General features: G+C 54.8%; 2 protein-coding genes across 6 annotated transcripts in view; both read right to left on the reverse strand.

Annotated features, from left to right (window-relative positions):
• Positions 1-23,474, reverse strand: part of LOC112651674 (melanoma-associated antigen 10-like) — a 126,198-nt gene that overhangs the window by 100,085 nt on the left and 2,639 nt on the right. The window lies entirely within an intron of this gene.
• LOC112663549 (melanoma-associated antigen 10-like) overlaps positions 1-23,474 on the reverse strand; it is a 135,510-nt gene that overhangs the window by 65,376 nt on the left and 46,660 nt on the right. For 4 of the 5 annotated variants that reach the window (XM_049107691.1, XM_035711839.1, XM_049107692.1 and 1 more), the window contains exons 2-3: positions 21,642-21,735; positions 19,935-21,480 (exon numbers count right to left, since the gene is read on the reverse strand). In XM_049107691.1, coding sequence (XP_048963648.1) covers positions 20,464-21,237 — 774 coding nt within the window. In that variant the 5' untranslated portion in view covers positions 21,238-21,480; positions 21,642-21,735 and the 3' untranslated portion in view covers positions 19,935-20,463. Of the gene's footprint in view, positions 1-19,934; positions 21,481-21,641; positions 21,736-23,474 lie in introns of those variants that run through there. The other variant, XM_025452654.3, reaches the window with a different exon arrangement.

Genomic DNA, 23,474 nt, shown 5'->3' on the forward strand with positions numbered 1-23,474 from the left:
ATTAAAAAAAAAGAAAAACACTTAGAAAGATCCTAAGAAATTTAAACACAAAGTTATCATTTGACCTAACAATTCTATTCCTACATAGATACGCAAGAGACCTGAAACACACGTCCACACAAAATTGTGTGCCTGAATATTCACAGCAGTGTTTCATAATACCCTGAATGTGGAAACAACCTAAGTGTACATCAACAGATGGGTAAACAAAATGTCATACTATGTCATACAATGACCTACTACTCATGCATTCAAAAGGAATGAACTCAGCCATTAGAAATGACAAATACCCACCACTTGCTTCGACGTGGATGGAACTAGAGGGTATTATGCTGAGTGAAATAAGTCAATCGGAAAAGGACAAACATTATATGGTCTCATTCATATGGGGAACATAAACAGTAGTGAAACGGAATGGAGGGGAAGGGAGAAGAAATGGGTAGGAAATATCAGAAAGAGAGACAGAATATGAAAGACTCATAACACTGGGAAACGAACTAGGGGTGGTGGAACAGGAGGAGGGCGGGGAGTGGGGGTGACTGGGTGGCGGGCACTGAGGGGGGCACTTGACGGAATGAGCACAGGGTGTTATTCTGTATGTTGGCAAAGTAAACACCAATAAATATAAATTTATTATTAAAAAAGGAATGAACTAAACACTTAAGATAAAAAAGGAGGTACTGATACTTGCTTCCACATGGAACAAACTTTCAAATATTGTGCTAAGTTAAAGTCCCCCAAACAGGCAAATACACAGACGTAGAATGCAGATCAATTACTGTCAGAGTTTGTGGGTAAAAGGGAATGATTCCTAATGGCTATGGAAGTCATTTAAGTCATTCCTTAAAAGGGAATGACTCTTTTTGGGGTAATGAAAATATTCTGGACTGAGACAGTGGTGATGCTTTTAAAATCCTGTGAATATACTAAAATCACTAAATTACATATTTTAACGGGGTGGATTTAGTTATGTGAATTATACCTAAATAAAAATATTGTTAATAAAAAATGAAGTTTGTTCTCCTATTGGGGTATAGGAATGAGATGCCGTCTCCTACTCAAAAACTTGAATTTCTGTCATTTGGGAGTGTGTGGATTGGGTGCCTTTAAGGCAGGAACAGCAATGCTGCTATAGCCGCATTTCTTTTTTTATTTGTTTTAAAGATTATATTTATTTATTCATGAGAGATACAGAGAGAGGCAGTGACATAGGCAGAGGGAGAAGCAGACTCCCTGCTGAGTGGTGAGCCTCATGCGGGACTCGATTCCCGGACCACGGGATCACAACCTGAGCCGAAGGCAGACGCTCAACCATTGAGCCACCCAGGTACCCTACCCACATTTCAACAGTGCTAAGCCACAGTCCCTAAGGCATAGGGGGAATCCAGTCATTGACTATAAGATTCCCCCTTCAAGAAACAACTTGGTGCCCTGCCTTAAATATTGTGATTAGCTGATAGTCTCTATTAGCTTCTAAGGGATATGTCTTTACGATATAGCCAAAGTCACAATCTTCTAAGGATGGCCACTGGTCAATGAGTAAGCAATGAGTTTTATCCAGGACCACACACTTCTCAAAGCAAGGACCAGCTAGTGACTGAGAAATCTAACAGTACACATTCGGCAAACCTATAGTCAGATCATTCAAGAAAAGAGAAGTGTCAAATTATTCAAATCAAGAATGAAAGAGTAGACAATATATAAATAAAAAGGATTAGATAGGGATCCCTGGGTGGCGCAGCAGTTTGGCGCCTGCCTTTGGCCCAGGGCGCGATCCTGGAGACCCGGGATTGAATCCCACGTCGGGCTCCTGGTGCATGGAGCCTGCTTCTCCCTCTGCCTATGTCTCTGCCTCTCTCTCTCTCTCTCTCTGTGACTATCATAAATAAATAAAAATTAAAAAAAAAAACCTTTATTAAAAAAGGATTAGATGGAAATACTATGAATAACTGTATGCTGAGAAAGGAGATGGCATGTATAAAATGTAGTTTCCTAGAAGACACAGAAAACCAACACTGACTCAAGAAGCAAGTCGGAATAGACCTATATAACAAGTAAAAAATTGAATTACTGATCAGACACCTTGTTTTTTTTTTTCTTTCTTTTTTTTTTTAATCAAATCCTTTTCTACAAAAAGAACACTCGGCACCACATGGCTTCACTAGGAAAGTATGCTTTTTAAACTTTTAATATTACTCTTTGGTATGTTGTGATGATTAACAGGTAAAGTAGTTGGAATGGTGCCTGGCACAGAGAGACTGCTTGGTTCGTATTTACTATAATTATAAAAAGTCTGAAGAAATTATAGCTGAAGAAATTAATGGGGTGACAATTCGGAGGCAAAAGCCACTATAAGTGTCTGTGCTGCCTATTATTACAAGAGGCTGGGGCATGGCAGTGTGGAGAGGTCTGATCAGAATCCAAAGAACCAGGACATAAAAGGACAGAAGGCTGGGGTGGCAGGCTGAAGGATAGGCAAAGAGTAGTTAGCCCTGGGAAAGGGCCTAGGAACCAGGAGTCAGGGAAGACCAGAAAGCAGCCTTTGGGGGAAGCAAGCTTGGTAACAGGAGTTGAAAGCAGGCATCCTCCCTGAAAACCTAAGAGGTTGGGAATATCCCTAGACCAATCTAAGAGATGAGCAAACTAAGAGCCATGAGTTTAGGTAATTGTTTGTAACCTTTCCAGGAGATTCTTGGGTATAATCTGAAACTGGGTCCCATATATAGAGGGCAGGGAGAGATCAAAGAAAGATGCAGGCCACTCCAGATCAGGAGATAGCAGGTTTAATAAACATGGGAACTTATATATGAGTCTTGTCTTGGGTGGCTGCAAGATGAGTCGATCTCTACATCTGCCCTCCAGAATCCTAAGAGTTTATCTAGAAGCCTTAACTGGGTTCATTCACGACTACCATCCAGATGGTCACAAAACCATGCGGTATCTTGGGGCTACGTCCTTTGGCAGCTTCTAGGAGCAGGGAAGGTAAGCAGAATGCACAGTCCAAAGAGAGTGGAGGAGGTGAGGAACCTCCCATCACTGGGGTCCAGCTCACGAGTAAACTGGAAGTCACGCCCTCGGTGACATCCTCCAATAGTAATTGGACCAAGACCCCATGAGAATTGGTGGAGCCAGTCATAATGAAATAAAATACACTGGACACAAGGGTGATGAATAGTCAAAACTCATTGCATCTTAATTTCTTTCCAATAGTTTCCAATTATCTATTCTCTTCAGGTAATTCACCTATATTATATATAAATGGTAGAAATATTAAATGCAACGGACTGAGGAGCAGTGATGCAGCAGAAGCTGTGAACAAAGCAGAAGATGGAGGAGAAAGAAAACACGTACGGGCCAGGGAGAAAAATATGTGATTTGGCAGAAAGGTGCACAGAAATATAAGAAGGTTCAAGATATGAAATTTAAAAAAAATTTTGTCATGGAGGTCCCTCGAGAGGTTGGCAGATCTTTGAACCAGGGCACAGAGGCAGGATTACTGCCAACAGGTTAGGGCAGCCCCTTCTCTGAGACAGGCAGGAAGGATGAAATGTGGCTTGGGATGGGGGAGGGAAGCTTGGAGCTAAGAGCCCATGATCGACTGACTGAAGTTCCAAAGTTCCCTAAGAGGAAATATTCATAAATAATACATTTATTTTTTTTAAAGATTCTATTTATTTAAATGAGAGACAGAGACAGAGAGAGAAGCAGGCCCCATGCAAGGAGGCCGATATGGGACTCGATCCCAGGACTCTGGGTTCATGCCCTGGGCCAAAGGCAGGCTCTAAACTGCTGAGCCACCCAGGGATCCCCAAATCACACTTTTAAAGATTAAACGATGATGCTGCAAGAAATTGCATTCCTGGGGCACCTGGGTGAATCAGTCAATTGAGCGTATGAGTATTTATTTTGGCTCAGGTCATGATTCTGGGGTTGTGGGATCAAGCCCTGTGTCAGGCGGCAGTGCTGGGTGTGGTCCCTACTTGGGATTCTCTCTCTACCTTTCTCTCTGCCCCTACCCCCACTCATGTTCTCACTGTCTCACTCTCTCTCAAATAAATAAATAAATCTTAAAAGGAAAAAGAAAGAGATTGTATTACTAAATCCTAGAGAAGCAACGAAGAGCAGCAAATTTTTACCAGCCCCACCTCTGCAAAAAGTCATTGTAGGGGCAGTGTGACAGTATTTCCAAATTGGACACGGCCACCACAACCTCGTCTTACAGAGACAGTGCAGCAGAATCATGGAGAACTTCATCATTGCTTGGGGGCAATTGTTAAGATGGAGACACTCTGCACTGCCCCGTAAGAGCCACTTTCCTCCTCTTCCATAATCTCGAGCCTTCCCTTTCAGCTTCCTGTAAGTTAACTGTCGCCATGGGACTAAGCTCTGGCCAAGCAGACACTGGTGTCATGAAAGTGTCTCGGGAAAACGTGTGGCTGCCTTCCCTGAAGAGCCTGTGGCCTGTGCCCTTTAACCTGCTTCTTCAGTTGCTCCTCACTCCTCTTGGCTTGGATGCTTACAGGATGGCAGGAGCTGGAACAGCAGCTTGGACCCTGTGGGAACCTTGGGAACCCTGCTGATGTATGGTGGAGGAAAGAAGACGGGCAGTCCTGGTGGCTCAGGCTTTTAGGGCCACCTTCAGGCCAGGTTGTGATCCTGGAGAGCGGAGATCAAGTCCCACATTGGGCTCCCTGCATGGAGCCTGCTTCTGTCTCTGCCGGTGTCTCCCCCTCTCCCTCTCCCTCCGCCTGTCCCTCTCCCTCTCCCTCTCCCTCTCCCTCTCCCTCTAGCTCTCTCTCTCTCTCTGTGTGTGTGTGTGTGTGTGTGCATTTGTCTCTCATGGATAGATGAAATCTTAAAAAGAAAACAAAGCAAGAAGCCAGAAGGACTCAGGATTCCAAAGCACTCGGTGGACGAACAGAACCAGCAAACCAGCCCTGAGCTATCTACCTGTGGCTTCCACCTGAGAGAGAAATGACCTCTCCTGGTCTGTGAGCCACTGTCTGCGGCCCCAACTAATCACGGCTACACCCCATCACAATGGACGCAGAAAACAAGTATCCCAGGCCCCTAAGGGCTCCCAGGGGCCCGACGGGCTAACAGACTTTGTTTCCAGCCCGGACAGAGGAACACTGACCACATTTCTAAAGCTTCGCAGTGACTTGAGGGAATGAAGGGAATGGAGTCAACAGTGAGGCTGGGTCAAATGGAGCGCAAAGGGGGTCCTATCCCAGGGAGACCGGGGTGTCTGCTCACCTTGCCAGAGACCGTGTTACATCCGCCAGACCATGGGGGTGCTAAGCCTCTGACCTCCGCTCTTCTCCCCTGCCCTCTCTTTCTCTCCTGCCTCACTGACAACACTCTAAAGTCCCAGGGCGCCTGGGGCCTCTATGGTGGAGTGTGTGCCTTCTGCTCAGGGCGTGAACTGGGGTTGAGTCCTGCATCAGGCCCTCTGCGAGGAGTCTGTTTCTCCCTCTGCCTGTGTCTCTGCCTGTCTTTCAGGAATGAATAAGATCTTAGGAAACTAAACCAACCCCAAGAGTCCTGAGGAGGAGAGATCAGCCTTCCCACTTTTCTGCGCCTGGTGTCTGACTCTGAGCCTTACCTCCCCCAGCGGCTCACAAGTTACTGAGGTAGGGTAAGACGATGCTGACAGTGACCAGGAGGATTCCAAACATGTAGGTGACAGTCTCCTTTCAGAATACTCCTCCTCATGTTTAACCTACACCCCCTTCTGCTTCGGAAGTTTGCTTGTGTGTGCGACAGCTGCAGCTCACCTGGGATTCCGATCAGTGACAGGGCAGGAGAATTGGCAGCCACGCGGCTTCTCCATGCGCGTAATGCCTGCCACGTGGCTCAGGGCAAGATTGGAGAGCAGGGGTCTCCCGAAGGCCGCTGCAACACACCTGCCCATTGCTCTGGAATGTGGTGTCAGGAGCGCCGCCGCCCCCCCAACACGCGGGATCCCCATCAGCCACCCTGCTGGGGACCTTCCTGGAAGGCGCACCGACGGACAGTGGTTGGTTGGGGCCAGTCTCGGATCACCACGTTGCAGTAAAGAGCGCCCGGGCGGGCCAGCCGAGGTTCTGCCCCGACCCACCTGCTTCGGGGACTCAGACCCCCCGTGGACTACTGAAAGGCATGAGTTCATCCTTGAGGCAGGGTTGGAAGGAAGAGATGGCGCATAGTCCATCTCAGAGCCCAAGGCTGGGACACGGGCTCGTGCAGTGTTCGGGCGCTGCTCTGTAAACTGCAGGAGCGGTGGGCAGGCGGAGGCAGCTGTGGCCTGGAGAGCTGGGCAGGGCTGACTCTGTGAACAGACTTCCACCCGTCTTCTAACCAGGATGCCACAAACGTTGTGCAGACCCTGTTGGCGGGCGAGCACGGACGTCCTCAGCACACGAGAACGAAGCCAGGTGGCCCCTACAGAGACCAAACCTACAGGTGAAAGCGCAGGAGATACAAAGAGGCTACCACTTTATGAGCTTTGCCCATGGGCCCGGCCCTTGGATAGATCTGCCCATGTCAAGGTGCGGGATGGGAGAAAGGGGAAATCAAGGTGGCAATGCCAGCAGCCTGGTAATGCTGGCATCCGGGAGCCCAGGTCTGTCCAGTGACAGTCACTGAGTTTGAATGACACCAGGGGCCTCGTACACTGCTAGGCTAAACAGTACAGTATTAGCTTTGGTCCCCTCTCGTCTTCCCTACCCGCCTCAGTCCCTGTGTCTCCACCTCACTCAGTCGTCAGGGTCCACCAATTCTACCTCAGAAACATCTCTAGCTCTCTTCCTCCCTTGGGCATTGTCTGCATTCAGGCCTTGATCATTTCTTGTCTTCTAACTGGTCTCCTCTCTCAGGCTCTTGCAATCCCTGCTCTACACTCCTGCTGGGGAACTTTCTAGAAGCCCTGACAGGACCACTGAGATAGGCTCTTGCAATCCCTCCTCCACACTCCTGCTTGGGAACTTTCTAGAAGCAGTAACAGGACCACTGAGATAGGCTTTGGACTTTCCATAGGTAAGGGAACACGTCTCCAGTGCTTCTGAACCGTGCTTCTGTGCGAGGACTCTGCTGCTCTCCCGAGTACTCCAAGGGTCCGGACAACAGTGACCTTGCAGGTTGCCACCCTGAGAGGGAGTTGGAAGCCAAGAAGTATGCAATGAAGCGCAGTGGGACAGGCAGAAGTGCGGGCCTCTTTCCTCCTCTGTCCTCTATGCAAATGCTCAGTGCTTTCCGACTCTTAAAAATAGTCTTTAAACTTCATATAGCACCTTTTATCAAAGGATCTCACCAAAGGAGCTCAAAACCATCTATTCAGACTCTTAAGCCCCATCCCTCTCTGAGCACTGCCCATGCAAAGGCGCAGGAAGGGACGAGACTGGGTTCCTGAGCTTCCTTGGGAGGTTTTCATGTCGCATCTGAATTCCTTCCTGGCTCCCTGAAATTCCAGGTAGAACCCCATTGAATAAGAAGAAAAGTAACAGCATCTCGTATGTGGGAGATAAAGGGGGTGGGGAGTGACAAAGAAAGGCAGAATGTAGAAGAACCGAATGGTTATCCATGGCTATTACCTCCTCTGGGAGAGTGGGCAGGGGCTAGAATGATCCCTCCATTCACTTCTGGGCTGCACGGGTTTTTATTATGTTTTTCTTCTTTATTTTTTTTTTTGCAAGAAGGTATAGCTATTTAGGGCTTGGGTAATATCAGAAAGAAATCTTTTAATAATGTCAAGTATCATGAATACTGATGAAAAGAGTAGTGAATTATTTCGACGGGTAGTATACTAGTTCCGAACTGTATGGCTTCACGTTTATGAGGAATCTAAAGAACAAAACCAATGAATAAACCAAGAAAAAACCAAGATGGACTCATAAAAACAGAGGACAAACTGGTGACCACCAGAGGGGAAGGAGGTGGGATGTGCCCATCACCTGTTAAAGGGCCTTGTGGCCATGTAGACAGAAGCTTCTAGCACCTCCGTAAAAGTTCCTGTGTGACCTAAGTATACCTTCAGCTCCCCTTTCTGGGTCTTCCGCACCTCCTGTGTACATGCAAGTCTCTCGTCATTGCTTCTGCTTCCCTCTACTGTCAGACCAGAGATGAAAGTAGGTTCGCTCCATGCAAATACAAGTGTATTAGTATGGGTCACACCAAGGAATGGTCTCCACACAGGAGATTGGGAAGGAGGGAGGAAGTGTTCTTTGCTTCTTCAGAATGTGGTGCTTTTCTTGGCAGGGGGGATAGAAGAGGGGTACGGTAGGAGCAAAGACTTTAGGACCCAAGTCCTGGCCCAAAAAGGGAAAGCCAGGAAGGGAACATGAAAGAAAGTTTGGTGCGAGGCTGCCACACATCAAGAAGTGTCACCGAGCTGTTTCCAGATTCTTTTCCTGGCACAGACTCTTTTCTGGAAGATGCTTTGGCTAGTTTTCTTGATGCAAAAATAAGTGTGTCAACAATATAGACCAAAAAGAACATGGAGAAGAGCAACTCATTATATTGACACAAACCAGGCCACCTAGCAATCACACAGTCAGCCATGCATGAAGTCCTACAAAACCCAGACAAATGCGGTCACGAGAGGGGGCTGCAGCAGGGGAGACCGGGACCCAGGGGCAAACATGCACCCCACAACGCGTTCCGGGTCATGTGTCCCATTTGAACACAGTGAGGTAGGTTTGTGGCGATCTGGCCGCACGGTGAGGAAAACCTCCTTTTATTCTTTCACTACCACAACCCTAATCACTGCTGCAGCAGGACAGGACTCTGGCTCTGGGCGCCGCAAAGTAGCCGTGCCTTATAGTCTCTCTGGAAGCCAGGAAAAGCCCAGAATTGCTAAGGTTAAGACAGTCTTTGCTTCCTACCCCCATCCCCGGGCAGATCGACTTGGGCCCAGGGTTACTATCCATAACCTATCCTCACCAACTCATGTTTAAAACACACGTGCATGCCCCCACACGCACACACACGGGCACACACACACACACAAACGCCCTGTTGTGCGAGGTCGGCCCGGCCCAACCCAGCAAAGGATGGGTCTGGTATGTAAAGTGAGGCCCATGCCCCAGGCCTAGAAGTCTGGATCAGGAATCCCAGGTTACACATCTGGACAACCCTTGACTCATCCCGGCCTCCCCCGGCACCTGTCCACCAGTGGGGCCTCTCCTAACCCTGCCTCCTGTTCCAGCTCTTCCTGTTCAGACCAATTTCCCATCCTCCAGTGGGGGGAGGTCACGTCATGGCGCAACTGACTTAAGACCTGGCGTCTCCCGTGGAACACTGCAAGTCGAGGGGTTCAAGACAACACTATGGCAGAAAAGCCAGCTCTAATTGGCAAAAACGAGGTCATTGTGTAGGCTACGCACTCCACATACTCGTTCTCCCTGCTGAGAAAGCACAAAGCATTCCTGCCCTGCAGACCTGGAGCTGCTGCCGACTTATCCCTGGGGTTGCCCATGTCCCTGAGAGCCCAGCGCAGGATCGAGGGACTTTGATCAACATACACAAGACACAGAAGCACAATATCTCTATTACACCAAAAGAGTTAGAAAGCACGAGATCCGTCATTCGCACACAGCTAGTGCAGCTGGCATCCTGCGGAACGTGGGGCCCAAGTTGGGGTTGTGCAAGGGAGCAAAGACAGAAAATCCTCTAGGCCAGGATGGCGTGGCAGTGAGCTTAGGAGCAGGAGCTCTGTGGCTCTTCCTCCCTCAAGCCCCGTGGAGGCCGTCACAACCCACTGCTAGGGACAGCCCTCAGCGCCCCATCCCACGAGTGGGTTATGACAAAGATGGGGAAGGAGCCTGCGCTGCCTCCGAGAGCCTCCCTCCCCACAGAGGACAGAGGTCCGTGGAGTGGGCCCACCAATCCGATTTCGGGCCTCATCTCTACACTCTGGCAGGGGAAGAATTATTCGTACACGTCCTTCCCTGAAAGGAAAACCACTTCCTGATCCAGGCCACTCGCAAAAGCCAGACACCTGGGGCTGGAGATTCAGGTTAAGCCCACGGGCGGGGAGGTGCAAGGAGTTTTCTCCAGAACCCTCCGGAGCATCTGCACAGAGTTTGTTTGGTGTTGCTTTGCCTAAACCCGTCCCCCTACCCAGCTGAGAGGGAAGCGGGTGATGCCAGGGTACCCTGGCCGGAGCTACATGGCAGAGCCAGCTGCCCCTGCCCACCCTGTCACTAGTTCTCCAGTCTGCCTACTAGTGCCTTCTCCTCCAAACTTCCCAATTAGCATGGATTTGCCCGCCCCGCTGGGGCTCAGCACTGGGCCTGTGGGAGCCGCAGGCCCACGGGAATCCTATTCTTGGTCCTCCAGAAAGGTGGCTGGACTTCCTGTGACCAGTGGCCTGCTGGGCCTTCAGGGGACGTGATGCTACCATGTGGACGATGCTCGGGCAAAGTGGCATGTCTCTGGCTAGGGGGCTGCTTGCATTCTGTGGCCCAGTGGCTGAACTCACGACCCCGGGCCTCCGGCTGTGGCTGCAGGCCCTAGAGAAGTCCGAGGCCAGGTGCTGAGGTTCCTCACCTGGTCCATTCCCGGTGCATCAGCTACATCAGCGGCGGATCTTGCCAGCAGCCGCAGCAGGCTGGGACACCAAAGGGGCTTGGCCTGTGGGGACGGAAGCCGACTGGGGCTCGGGCGCTGGGCTCTCGCTGGGGTGGGAGGGACAGCGGCGGGGTTTGGAAATAACCTTCAGGAAGAAGGCCTCTGTGGGGAAGTATGCACCACGGTCTGGCAGGTAAATGTCAGAGAGGCCCCGCCAGCGTCTCATCCATTTCTCCGGCTCTAGCAGGTCAGTGGCACGATCCAAGGTGCAGGGACACACTCCGGGCTACCACCTTCGGCCCAGCACAGGTCCTCAGAAATGGTCGGGGGGCCATTTTGCTGGGATGGACCTCACTGCCAGGTCCCCGGAGGGCCAGGCCCACTGTGCTCCCCAACGCTCCGGGCAAAGGAGCCTCCTCCTCCCCAGGGTGGTCCTGGCAAAAAGGCCAAGCTGCTCTTCGGGAGTCCCTACTCCTCCGGCACCCAGGATGCACGGGGGCACAACGAGGGAAGTGGGGGCTCCAGACCTCCAACAGGAGGGTCCTCGTGGGGTTCGACCCGAGACTAGGCCAGAGGCAGCCTCAGCTTTCCCGGACCCCCTGTGGATGGCCACGGGGAGGCCGGAGGCCCCTCCTATGTCTCCCACCCTGGTCTGGACTCCGTGTCTTTCCCGAGTTTGGCGGGACAGCGAGGGCTGAGCTCAGCGGTGGGGGGCATGAGCCTAGGTACTAAGTTTGGTACGTCCACCAGAGGAGCTAAACTAGCCCCAGGTCAGTCCTGTTGGCATTGCCCACTCCTGCTGGTCACAGTCCCACAGCTAGTGGGGTGGAGACCTCCCGGGAAACCTAGCAGAGCCCCAAAATGACCTCGCACAGACCAAAGTTGGGAAGGACAGATGGCTCCCGATAGAAACTGATAGAACCGGGAGGCATCCCCACCCTGTGTGAGGGACCAAGCTGAGTCCTCTTCCAAATTGCTCTGGTGTAGCCCTAAGCCCCAGGGCCACTGGATGTGCCAAGAGGGACCCTAGGGAGGGAGGTGGGTGACCGAGGCCATGTGGGTCATCGGCCCTAATCCAGCAGCACTAGCGTCTGCAGGAAAAGCAAAGGATACGTGAACATCTACCTCCCCGCCACACCTGCACAAAGAGGCGAGGCCACAGGAGGGACCCATCGACATGAAGGCCTTCTCCAAGCCGGGACGAGAGGCTTGCCCACCCCGGAAACCAAATGTGTAACCCCTGGTTCTTGGACTTGGAGCCTCCAGACCTGCAAGAACATGAGGAGCTGGGGGACTCAGCCAGCTTCCCACACAGCAGAGCCCAAGCAGCCCAGAGCTCAAGAGGGGAACCCACGCCTCGCTTAGCACCAGAAGACCCGGGGCCCGGAAAACAGTTGTGACCACCTGTCCCCAATGTCACACAGCGGATGTTTCCTGGCCAAGGAGGAAGGAGCGCGGTCTTCGACCCTCGGAGCCCACGTGCGAGTTTTCAAAGAGCTGGAAGTCAAGCAGCCCACTCCCACATGCCCAAGCGCATGTGCCCTGGCTGCCAGGACAAAAGTTATGGGTTCCTTCCCAGTTCTGAAGCCCGGGAGTCGAAGTATGGTGCTGGCAGGGTCGCGACCTCTCTGTTCCTCCCATGGGTGGCCCCGCTCTTGCTGCCTCTGCATATGGGCCCCCTGCTTGTGTGCATGCTGTAGGCGCTGTCCCCTTCCCCACGTCCCCACCTACTCTTCCTGAGGACACCAGCCATATGGCTTTAGAGGTCACGTTCACTGGCTCCGCCCGAACCCCGTCAGCACTTGGGAGGCCCAAAGTCCAGCAACACACACACTCAGAGGTGCGGGCGTATGGTGGCAACACGTGAATCTGGGAGGCACGGCGATTCGGTCCCTAACAATGACCAGTGGACATCCCGGGAGTCAACAGGAAACTGGTAAATGCTTTGAAATGAACAAAAACTTCAGCAAGCGTGTTGAAACTTATGGGTTGAGGCCAAAGCAGCCCGGAGAATTCTCCAGCTATAAAGGCCCAACAACACAAACACAAACCCCACACACCTAGCCCCAGGCACAAGGAAGGGAGTGAGTGAGAACAGAATGCACAGAGGTGAAACAGAACAGAGAGACAACAGGGTGCCCGGCTGGCTCCGTTGGGGGAGCACAGCTCTGACATTGCAGCCCCACATAAACGCCATACAAAGACAAAGGAAATACAAAAGATTGAGGTGAACAAATGTTTGTTCTCTGAAAAGATCAAGAGACGTGAACCACCTTTAGCTAGACTCACCAAGAGAGAAAGAGCATTCGAATTACTCCCAATCAGTCGTGCACCCCTGTGGATCCCGGCGTGTGGCATCTGGAATAAGTTGAATGACAAAAAGGGTTGACAAGATGGGCTAGTGCCATGGGTTCAGGCAAAGACCCAATGGAGGAAGGCCGGGGATATATTAGGACACTGAAACCATTCGGTGCCACCCTGTCCCTGTGGCACTCCGGTGTCACGCACTTGTCTAAAGAGAGAGAGCCCACATACGAGAGTGTACCTTCGGGGAGCCTGCTTCTCCCTCTCCCTCTCCCTCTCCCTCTCCCTCTCCCTCTCCCTCTCCCTCTCCCTCTCCCTCTCCCTCTCCCTCTCCCTCTCCCTCTCCCTCTCCTTCTCCCTCTGGCTCTCTCTCTCTCTCTGTGTGTGTGTGTGTGTGTGTATTTGTCTCTCATGAATACATGGATGCAATCTTAAAGAGAAAACAAAGGCAAGAAGCCAGAAGGACTCAGGATTCCAAAGCACTCGGTGGATGAACAGAACCAGCAAACCAGCCCTGAGCTACCTGTGGCTTCCACTTGAGAGAGAAATGACCTCTCCTGGTTTGTGAGCCGCTGTCTGCGGCCCCAACTAATCACGGCTACACCCCATCATAACGGACGCAGAAAACAAGTATCCCAGGCCCCTAAGGGCTCCCAGGGGCCCGATGGGCGAAGAGACTTTCTGTTTCCAGCCCGGACAGAGGAACACTGACCACATTTCTAAAGCCTCGCAGTGACTTGAAGGAGTGAAGGGAATGGAGACAACAGTGAGGCTGGGTCAAACGGTACGCAAAGGGGATCCTGTCCAAGGGAGACCAGGGTGTCCACTGCCCTTGTCAGAGACCGTGTTACACCCGCCAGACCACGGGGGTGCTAAGCCTCTGACCTCCGCTCTTCTCCCCTGCCCTCTCTTTCTCTCCTGCCGCACTGACAACACTCTAAAGTCTAAAAGAACGTCACGTTCCCCACACGTTCTTGTCTTCTATCCCAACACCCTGGCCACACCCCAAACACATCTAACACTTCTGTGGGCTTTCCCTCCCCCACCCCTCGCACCAAGCGATTCTCTGCAACACCAGCTGGGTGTCCCGATTCCACTATTGGTTCACTTCCCACACTCTCTACCCGGAGACAGCACCACACCCCTTGGATCAGGGGCTCAGGCCCACAAGACCGTCACCCAACGTCGATGCCAGTCCCAGGGAGCAGGTCCTCAGGTTCCCCACGGCTCTGCCTGAGAGGGCTACAAATCAGAGGTTCCCTCGGCCCTCCCATCGTGGAGCTGACTGTTTGTTAGAACAGCTCAAGGAACTCAGAGGAACATGTTTACTCTTCTAGTAGAGGGCAGGAGTGGCCAGGTGAAGACAACACTGAGGGGAGGTCTGGGAGGATCCCGAGCACAGGCCCACCTGTGCCTGAGGACTTGGGTGGCACCACTCTCCTGGAATGTAGAGGAAGCCTGGAAGCCCCCAAACCCCATTAATATTGGGATTTCATGGAGGCTTCCTCATGCTGTCATGACTGATTATTGATTGCTTGTCCGGGCCTCCCATGCTCTGGAGAATGGTGGGATGGGGCTGAACGTTCCAACCGTCTAATCATGGTTAGTCTCTCTGGTGAGCAATCCCCATCCGGGGTCATCCGGAGCCCCCCTCGGGGCCCCTGGTTAGGACAAGAGGTGCCCCTCGTGCTCCTATAGCTTGGGAGCTGACAAGGGCTTAGGAGCCCTGTGTCAAAGCACAGGTCAAGGATTACATGGTAGGGCAAAAGAGCCTCCTAGCACCCACATGGACAAGGGCTTGAGGAGCCTGTGTCAGGAAGCGGGGGCAGACACCTGTGCAATGGAGAAAAAGACAGAGATGGAGAGAGAGTCAGACATAATATAGACACAGATCTAGAAATCTAGAAATCCATATATTCTAATTTCCCAAGGAGCCTGGAGCATCTGGAGCATCTTGTGGTGCCTCCAAGTAGGGACCTGGTTACAAAGAAACCAAAAACCAATAAACAAAACAAAACTCCAATCCAACTACATTGTTCATCAAAGGGAAACTGAGACACCCTCCAAAGAGTGACGCGGGAGCAGCTGACCGACCAAATAAAGTCATTTAGGAATGTAACCTACAACTCAAAGAAACATCCTGAGTCCCTAGTGAGAGAAGTACGTGATGGAATGGGAAAGGAAAAATTGTATGGGAGTAGACAAATTTGCCCTACGGGAACACTCTGGAGAACCAGGGTAGATACTCTGCCCTCAAAGAGGGGGAGCATCGTCCCTCACCCCAGAGGTGAGCTGTGCGGTGACCTCCTGCCACACAGGACAATGTGGAAGAGGCACGCCCAAGAGTCACTTTGCATTGGGGACACCTGACCTCCTCTGCCTCCCCCACAAGGTCAAGGTCAACATGGACAGAGGCAAACCCTCCTCCTAATCTGTCCTCACCCTCCCGACTGCATGCTACAAATGCACTTTTCCTCTGTGCTCTTCCTCTCCAGGAAGAGAGGGAGGCTCTCTTAGCCTCCCTCTAAGCCTGGAGAAATCTCTCCAACCCCAGGTGACAGACATCCTACCGCGCCTGCGACTAGACTTCTCAGAAATGGCAAGCTCATCAACACCAGCATCCAAGAGACTCCCGCAGCCAAGGGGAGGCTTAGGGAGACGCCGCGACCACCCACTGGGGTGGGGCACCCTGGACGGGATGCTGGAATGGAAACATGCGTAGCAAGCAGAAAACGGAGGCAATCTGAGGACCTGGTGACCTTGAGCTCATACTATCCCAAGGAAGAGAGCTCTCGAGTCGTAACTCCCTGACCCAAGATCTGCAATGCTAGTACCAGGGGAACAGGGGCGGCAGGGTCCGGAGACTCTGTGCAAGGCAAGCACACTTTCTGTGCACACGAGACTCTCCGACATCTAGTCCACGGAAATGAGAACTCAATGGATGATGAACACGTTTTAAAAAGCAGGAGCCGAAGCCAACACACACATGGACAGGGCGGCAGGACATGTAAGGATCCGCAGGGTGACTCCAGCCTTCTGTCCCCCAGGCGGCTCGTTGCCGGACCCCGCTTCCACTCTGGCCTCCTCCGCATCGCGCACAACTCAGGACACATTCCCTCCACATAGGCCCTGGCCAGGTGACAACCCACCTTGCTCCTGCACAGCCGGACTGCCACAGGGGCATCCTCGGGGCCCAGGTCCATTGGCAGCTTCCACGTGGGGGTCCCAAGGGGCCTTCCCGGCACAAAGGTGTCTCTGCCACCTGCGTCTGCGCAGAGCTCCTCGCCAACCTCACCAGTGGAAGAATCCCCCGCGGGCCCTGCCTGGCCTCTGAGGCCTTGTCCGAAGAGCCCACGGACAGCAAGGTCTCCTCCGGCCCTGCCCTGGCTGACGGGTGCTGGGTGGGTGCTGTCCTCAGCCAGGGCGTCTTGAGGACCCAGTTCAGCACCCCATGAGCCACCTGCTGACTAGTTGTGTCCCTGCAACCTGGAATAAACCAGATGCTCAGGAGGGGCCCGTCCAGGGAAGGGGGCATTAGAACATCCCTGGCAATGCAGTGGTGCAGGCATCGTCCACACAGCCTTCAGCTGGACCAAACGGTGCTCCCAGAGCTCTGGGCAGAGTGTCCTCAGCAGGACAGGAAGCCCAGGGATGTTAGAGGCTGGCCCAGCCCACGGGACTCTCCGTGTCCCGTCCAGGGGCCAGACAGTCATGCTAGCCGGCTCCAGGCAATAGGTACCAAGTTTGCTCACTTGTGACCTGGGAGGGGAACGGGCCTGGGTAACACATCCTCAGCGGGAGAGCAGGACCTCCCTCCGTCCGAGGCCGGGGGATCAGAAGACGAGCGTTGCCTGGTTCCCAATCTCCACACCGGGGGAAAGCAGGCCTGCGACACATGCTAACGGCCCCAGGGTCTGTGGATGCCGTTGTGGACCGGGCCTTGTATGTCCGGGCGTCACCGTGCCCAACACACAGCAATGCTTGACGTTGCAGGGAGACTATGCCCGTGTCACCATTGTGACCGTGTGACCCATGTGACTGTGCACAGGGTCAGCCTTGCGGAGCATCCATCGGGGGCAGGGGGATCCGTACAACGCCCCGTTCTACTGAGCGCCTGCCAAGGGTGAAGCCTGGTGGCTTGGGCCTCAGGGTCTTCCCTGCCATCAGTAAGAGTCCAGCGGTCCTCTGGGGAGGACATCGTGCCAACACTCCACGTCCCATGATTGGGGGACCGTGGGAGTGCCGGGCACCAATGCCACCAGCAGCCTAATTCGGGCCGCCACCCACACGGTCTCTTAGCGCCTCAGGGTCACCGTCATTCTTACTTGGATGCGAGGCCCCGGGGCAGCGTGGGGGCAGGACCGAGTGTGTGAGGAGGGAGAGGATCGCACACGTACGGGGCTGGAGGAGCTGTGACTCCTTGAGGGTCGCCCTGGCGTTCAGACTTGACCCTAGCCCATACTGGCCCTTCTCTACCAGCTGACTGGGGCCCCACATCGTCCCGCAGGCTCACTGCCCTGGAAAAGCCGCACAACAGCCACCCAGCAGACCAGCAGGTCAAGACTCCACCCAGGGGGTCTCAGGACCCGCACTGCATCCACATGGGGGATGGTCCTGGGGATTCTTGGCACACCCCCTCTCTCTGGGGGCAGGGCCAGCGTGGCTGGGCAGCTCCGGGCCTGAGGACAGGTAGGGAGGCCCAGGACGGTCCCAGGAATGACCTCAGTGCAGGTGCCAGCAGTATTTGTCACACAGGACAGGCAGGTAGAGGCCAGCGAACAGTTCAGAGCCCCGCCACGGGAGTGCATTCAGAGCAGGCTTTGCCATCGCTGGGCACGGGGGCTCCTGAGGAGCAGGACCGTGGCCAAGGCGCTTCCTGCCAGGCTGTCAGGGCACCGATCAGGGCATTAGGAGAATGTTAGGACTTCCTGCAGAGGACAGGGGACCTAGTGCATAATCCACTGTGGCCTGGTGACAACTGCCAGACACCTGGCCGCTGTGTGTGATGGCAGACATTGTGGAACAGGAGTTGGCACCTCGGAGATGCTTGCTCCCCAAGGACCCTCGTGCTGGTGCTCGGGCGTCCTGAGTACTGTGCATCAGCAGTCCATGGTGGCCTGGATCAAACCCCGGGCCCCAGCAGTCAATTCCTTCCCAGGACAGCATGCAGGGTCCCCACATCCAACTGCAACTGTTCCACAGGGACTTGTGCCAAGGACACCAGCCTCAGGATGACGGGTACTCCTCCTTCCCCTCTTGTGGGGTGGCCAACCTTCTGCACAGCCTGCATCCTGGGGACCCAAGGCCCTCCTGCTCGGCTGCCTGCAAAATCCTCCTGTGAGCCTGTGGCCTGTGCGGTGTGGGGGAGCATCCGGGTGGCCACTGCCGTCACCCACTACACTTTCCTCTGCTCAAACAGCCCGTTTCAGGACCCTAGGGTCCCAGGCGGCTCTGGGGATGCCAGAGAAGTCCACACTCCCTCCCTGGCTCAGCCTCAGAAAGCTAACCTGGCAGGGGCCTTCACGAGGACATCAGCTTCACGGAGCAGTGGCTATGACCCAGAAGTTCTCTAACAAAAACCACCAGGCACAGTCTCCATAGTCACCAGGCTAGGAGTGTCATTTACCCGCCCCTAGGATGTGCACCGTGGGCGTGGCCTGGTCAGCACCCCCAGGAGCACAGGTAGGCAGACAGGGGATCCCCATCTGGGGACGCTCACAGCAAGATGAGGGCCTATGAGCAGCAGCACTGCGGAGGGAGCGGTTGGCAATGGGGAGACAGGACCAAGCCCCAAGGTCTTCAGGCTGAGGCCATGGTCAGGAGAGACAGGGAAGGGCAGGCAGCAGGGGCCCTGGGGGCTGCCGGCTGGGCTCCAGGAGCAGGATGCCCCAATCCCGGCCCGGCCATCGGGATGCAGGCTGCCGGCCTCCTGAATGAGCCTCGTGTGGGACCTGAGGGGATTAATGGCCGGGTTTCAGGGACCCGAGCGTCATGTGGCAGGAAGGACTGCCCACCGGCCCTCTCTGTGGGGCACAGAGGCTCGTCTGAGAATGATCCCAAGTGCCCACCGGCTCGGGGCGGGTGCTTCCTTTTTTTTTAATAATAAATTTGTTTTTTATTGGTGTTCAATTTGCCGACATACAGAATAACACCCAGTGCTCAACCCGTCAAGTGCCCTCCTTAGTGTCCGCCACGCAGTCACCCCCACCCCCCGCGCTTCTCCCCTTCCACCACCCGTAGTTCTTTTACCAGAGTTAGGAGTCTCTACAGAATGCCCCCAAGTGCCCACCGGCTGTGGGTCGGGTGCTTCCAAGGCAGGTTCACAACTGATTGTCACTACTTTGCACACTCACATGGCTGGTGGTTCAGGGGCAGCGATCCCTCCTCACTCCTAGCACCTTGCTGCACATCTCATGGCAAGAACCTCGAAAATCTCCATGGGCTGACAATGTGCTCTATCCCCTGATGCACTGCCACCTGCCATTCTCTGCTACTATCCCATTTCAGGAGAGACCGGCACACGGGACCACTGTTCAACTGAGGACCGTTAGTGGTTGGGAAAAGATCCAGCCTTATTGTAACATCCACCACCACACCCCCTGCCCTAAGAATTTCCTGTTCCCGTGACATATCCCAGGATAAGAGAACAAGGGGAACCGAAGAGAAACAGAACAGAATGAGCTGTCTGCACACGACCCTCCCAGACTACATAGGATTCAATGGCCGAGACACCAGGGCAGGCTTCTTGTCCTGCTGGGGGCAACTCAGAGCTCCCACAATTCCAGGAAAGCTCAGGGCTGGAAGGCTAGCGCAGGGCTCAGGGCACCCTCCCTGCATTCCTTCGGGACATTGGTCACTTGACAGAGTCCCCGAAGGTGGCGTGACCAAAGGCCACTCGTGACCTCACTGCTCACACACAGGGCCTTGCAGGGAGCAGAGCTCAGCTGCTGTGTGGCCGTGAGGGAGCTGCCGGCAGGGATCCTTGGCATCAGACAGGACCCTTCTTTCCCATTCCTGAAAATCCAAGTGAATGTAGGAGCACACATCGACTTTACTATGGAAAAAGTGGCACACGGCAAGGGTAAGAAGCAAAAGTGAACAAGGTTTATTTTCCTATTTCCACACTCCAACACTTGCCTGCTCCACTCTTGGCCTTTCCAATAGATTCCATCGCCATTGACCTGTGATTTCATCCAGAACCCAAACAAGGAGGGAGGGTCTCCTAACTTGTATCCAGGACATGACAGAACACTTAAATCTTGAACAGGGGAAGTACGAACGCGACGAGGTGCGAGTCACTCACACACTGGGCTGCGGGAACCTTCTATCTCAGGGAACAAACATGGGGAGCTTCCTCACAAAAACCAAACTCTGGATGTCGGGGTCATCGCAGAGTCCAGGCCCCCAGAGGCTCTTGGACCTGCTTTCCCCCTACCTGCACTGGCCCTTAACTCCAGAGAACGCCCAGGTCTTCTGCTTTACACACCCAACAGGACAACACCGGGAGGAAGCACCCTAAGCCCTCCCTTCATATCAGCCCCAAAAAAGCTTGGAAAGGGTCTGGCCGCCTCTGGAGCTGTGGTCCCCTCTCCCTTATCTCATAATTTTTTCTCACAGGACCAGGGAGGACCCCGGGTTGTTGCTACCGACCTGGAGCATGTAGATCATGACCTGCAACTTGCTGGTTTCCTCGGAGGCCCTGGGCCCCCACAGGAACTCGTTGCGGGCAGGGTCGCTGCCCGCCACCTGCCGGCGCTCCAGGTAGCCTTCCTGCACCCAGACGTTGGTGAGGAGGTCCCTGGGCTCCCCATAGACGATGTGTTCTTGGCTATCGTACACCCCTATGACTCCCAGAGCCTCCCACACCTCCTCCTCGGGGACACACCCATCCTGCAGGAGGATCAACCCCAGGACCAGCCCCAGGAGGCCAGTCTTGGGCAGGCCCCACTGATCGCTCAGCATCCCATCCCAGGTGAGGCCCAGGATGGGGTTGAGGACGTAGGAGTGCTCGCTGGGATCTACTTCAGTCACATCTAGGCCAAAGACCAGCCGCAAGTAGATGGATGCTTGGCTCATGATGGCGGGGAAGTCGTCCTGATATTCTGGGATGAAGATCTCCAGCATCTCTGCCTTGCTGGTGGGCTGCTTGTTGCGATACTTGAGGAGTAGGAACATTACCAGTGTAGCCGTCTTCATGTGGAAATTGCCCTCCACCAAGGGCTCCTCGTCTCCTGCCTCCCCTGGGCCACTGGGGCCAGGAGGCTCAGGCTGGCCAAGGCCACCAGCTGCCCCATCACTCGGGGAGGGTTCGGCACTTTGAGAGCCCTGGGGAGCACTCAGGGCCCCTGGAGCAGCAGACCCCTCCTCTGGGGGGCCAAAGACCATGCCAGAGGACAAGGAAGGGGAAGACAAGGAGGAGCAGGAGGAGGAGGATAGAGAGAGATGAGATAGGTGGTATGGGGGAGATGGGATAGAGGGGGGAGTTGGAGCCTCCTCCTCCCCTTCCTCCTCCTCCTCAGCCCCAGACAGCTGGGCATCCACCAGGCCCTGGGCCTCCTATAGGTCTTCTCCCTGCTTCCAAAGCTCGCTGCTCTTCCCTAGGGGCATGGTGTCAGATTCAGGCTGAACCTGAAGAGAGAGGAGGGAGAGCTTGTCAGGGAGCAACCCGGCCAAGACACCCTGAGGGGACAGGGCTGACAGGGGGCCATGCCGGACTCCCCTGCAGAGGGCTCCCCTTGTTGGGCTGGTAGAACCCTCGACATCAGGCTCAGAGAGAGCGTGCACCTCACCTGGACAAGTGGCTCTGGCCCGTGCCTCCTCTGCTCTGTGTCCTGAGGGACCCGCGCCTCAGACCGAGGCCTCCGCTGCCAGTTCTTGAAGTCCCTGCACGAGGGAAGGAGGAGGGTCCTCAGGGTGCAGACTGCCAGCCCAGCCCTGGGGCCCAGTGTGGACAGGACGGCTGGCTCCCACTCTGGGATGTCCTTTGTAGTCCAGGTGGGACAGTCCCAGCCTGGGCCTCTCAAGGGTCTGCCCCGGCCCTGTCCTTCTCAGGCCAAATGTCCATGCAGGAACACAGGGCCCCGACCCTGCACAGGAGGAAGCCAGGTGCCTAGCCCTGGCCACACCTGCCAAAGTCTCCAGGACTCCTCTTGGATCATGCACAAGGGATGGCCCAGCTCCTGCTTCCATCTGGACTAGGATGGGGCATCTCTCGCTCTTCACCTGGACCCCACATAACCTTGGGAAGACTCCCCAGCTAGCCCTGATGCCACTCTCCTTGCCCTTCCTTGCAAGGGCCTCTGACACGACCCCTCACCAGCCAAAGTCCAGAGAAATCAGTTGGCCCACCCGTCCGCCTCTCCCAATGGCCCTCACAAGGGGTCCGGGTGGCCTGGTCCCTAGGGATCCTGCTGTGGGAGGCATCCCCTCATTTTTCATTTCGATCCCCGCCAGGTCCTGGACCAGGGCCAGGGCAGGACACCCGCCTCCTCTGCTGACCTGAGTCTAGACCCTCAGGCCCTGGCCCTCCCCTCCACCCCCGAGCCCAGGGATCTGAAGAGGAGGAGGGGCTCCTTGGGACAGGTCCCACCCCGGTTTCCCATCCCAGGGTACCCAGGAGGGTACCCAGATATCTGGACTATCCCCTCCTGTGCCTGAGGGCTGGCTTAGGAGCCACTCACCACTTCAATGTGGGGTGGGCGGGGGTCCCCACACTGACACCTGGCAGGCCCTGAGAGTCCTGGGCATCTACCCCCCAGGTGGGCTTGCTCACAAGCTCTGACTGGGACCTCTCCCAGTGGGGTCCTCACCTCCTTGAGAATTGGGAGAGGAGCAGGAGGAGGTACCCTGTCATGTCCTGTGTCCCCATCCAGGCAGGTCACAGACACAAACCCCCCCAGACTCCCAGCAAGATCAAGAAGGGCTGGCCTGTTGCCCGGCCCCTGTGTCCTGGGGATTCATGCCCTCAGGCTCCCGAGAGTGTCCTCAGCATTATCCTGCCAGGGACTGCTCTTCCTATGGGCCCTCAGCCTCCCATAGAGGACATGTGCCCCTCACACCAAGACCATACCAACCCCAGGTAAGCCCACCTTCCTGCTGCCCACCCGCCCCAGGGACAAGTGAGCATGCCACTGAGGGCCAGTGCTTTCCCATCCTCAGTGGGCTGCCCACAGGACAAGGCCCCCCTCCACTGCACTGGCTTCTTTGCTCATGGGTGTGGTGGGGCCAGCCACGCCGTCCCCAGGGTCCTCACCCTGATTCCCAGCAGGCTGTGTGCCCTCCAACCACACCCTCTCCAACCACCCCCGAGGCCCTGCTCCACTGAAGCACAAGCCCTGAGGCCCTAACACCCAGACGTGGACATCAGGACGGCAGCATGGGCTCATCTTGCACGGGTCCTCCTTCCTCCCTGGGCTGCACCTGCTGGGGCCCAGGGTCCGTCACTCCTCCCTGTGGTCCTCACCTTCAATCCCCTCAGGCCCTAGGTCAGCCCTGGGCGGGCTCCAACCCCGCTCCTTCCACCAAGCCCCCAGGCTCTAGGAGACTTGGCTGGCAAGCCAGAGCGCGCCCCAGGTGGTCATCAGACCCCGAGTGCTCCCAGGACCCAGTCTAGTCTGTGTCCC

The sequence above is a fragment of the Canis lupus genome, chromosome X (genome assembly GCF_003254725.2).
Source record: "Canis lupus dingo isolate Sandy chromosome X, ASM325472v2, whole genome shotgun sequence".
Taxonomy (NCBI): domain Eukaryota; kingdom Metazoa; phylum Chordata; class Mammalia; order Carnivora; family Canidae; genus Canis; species Canis lupus.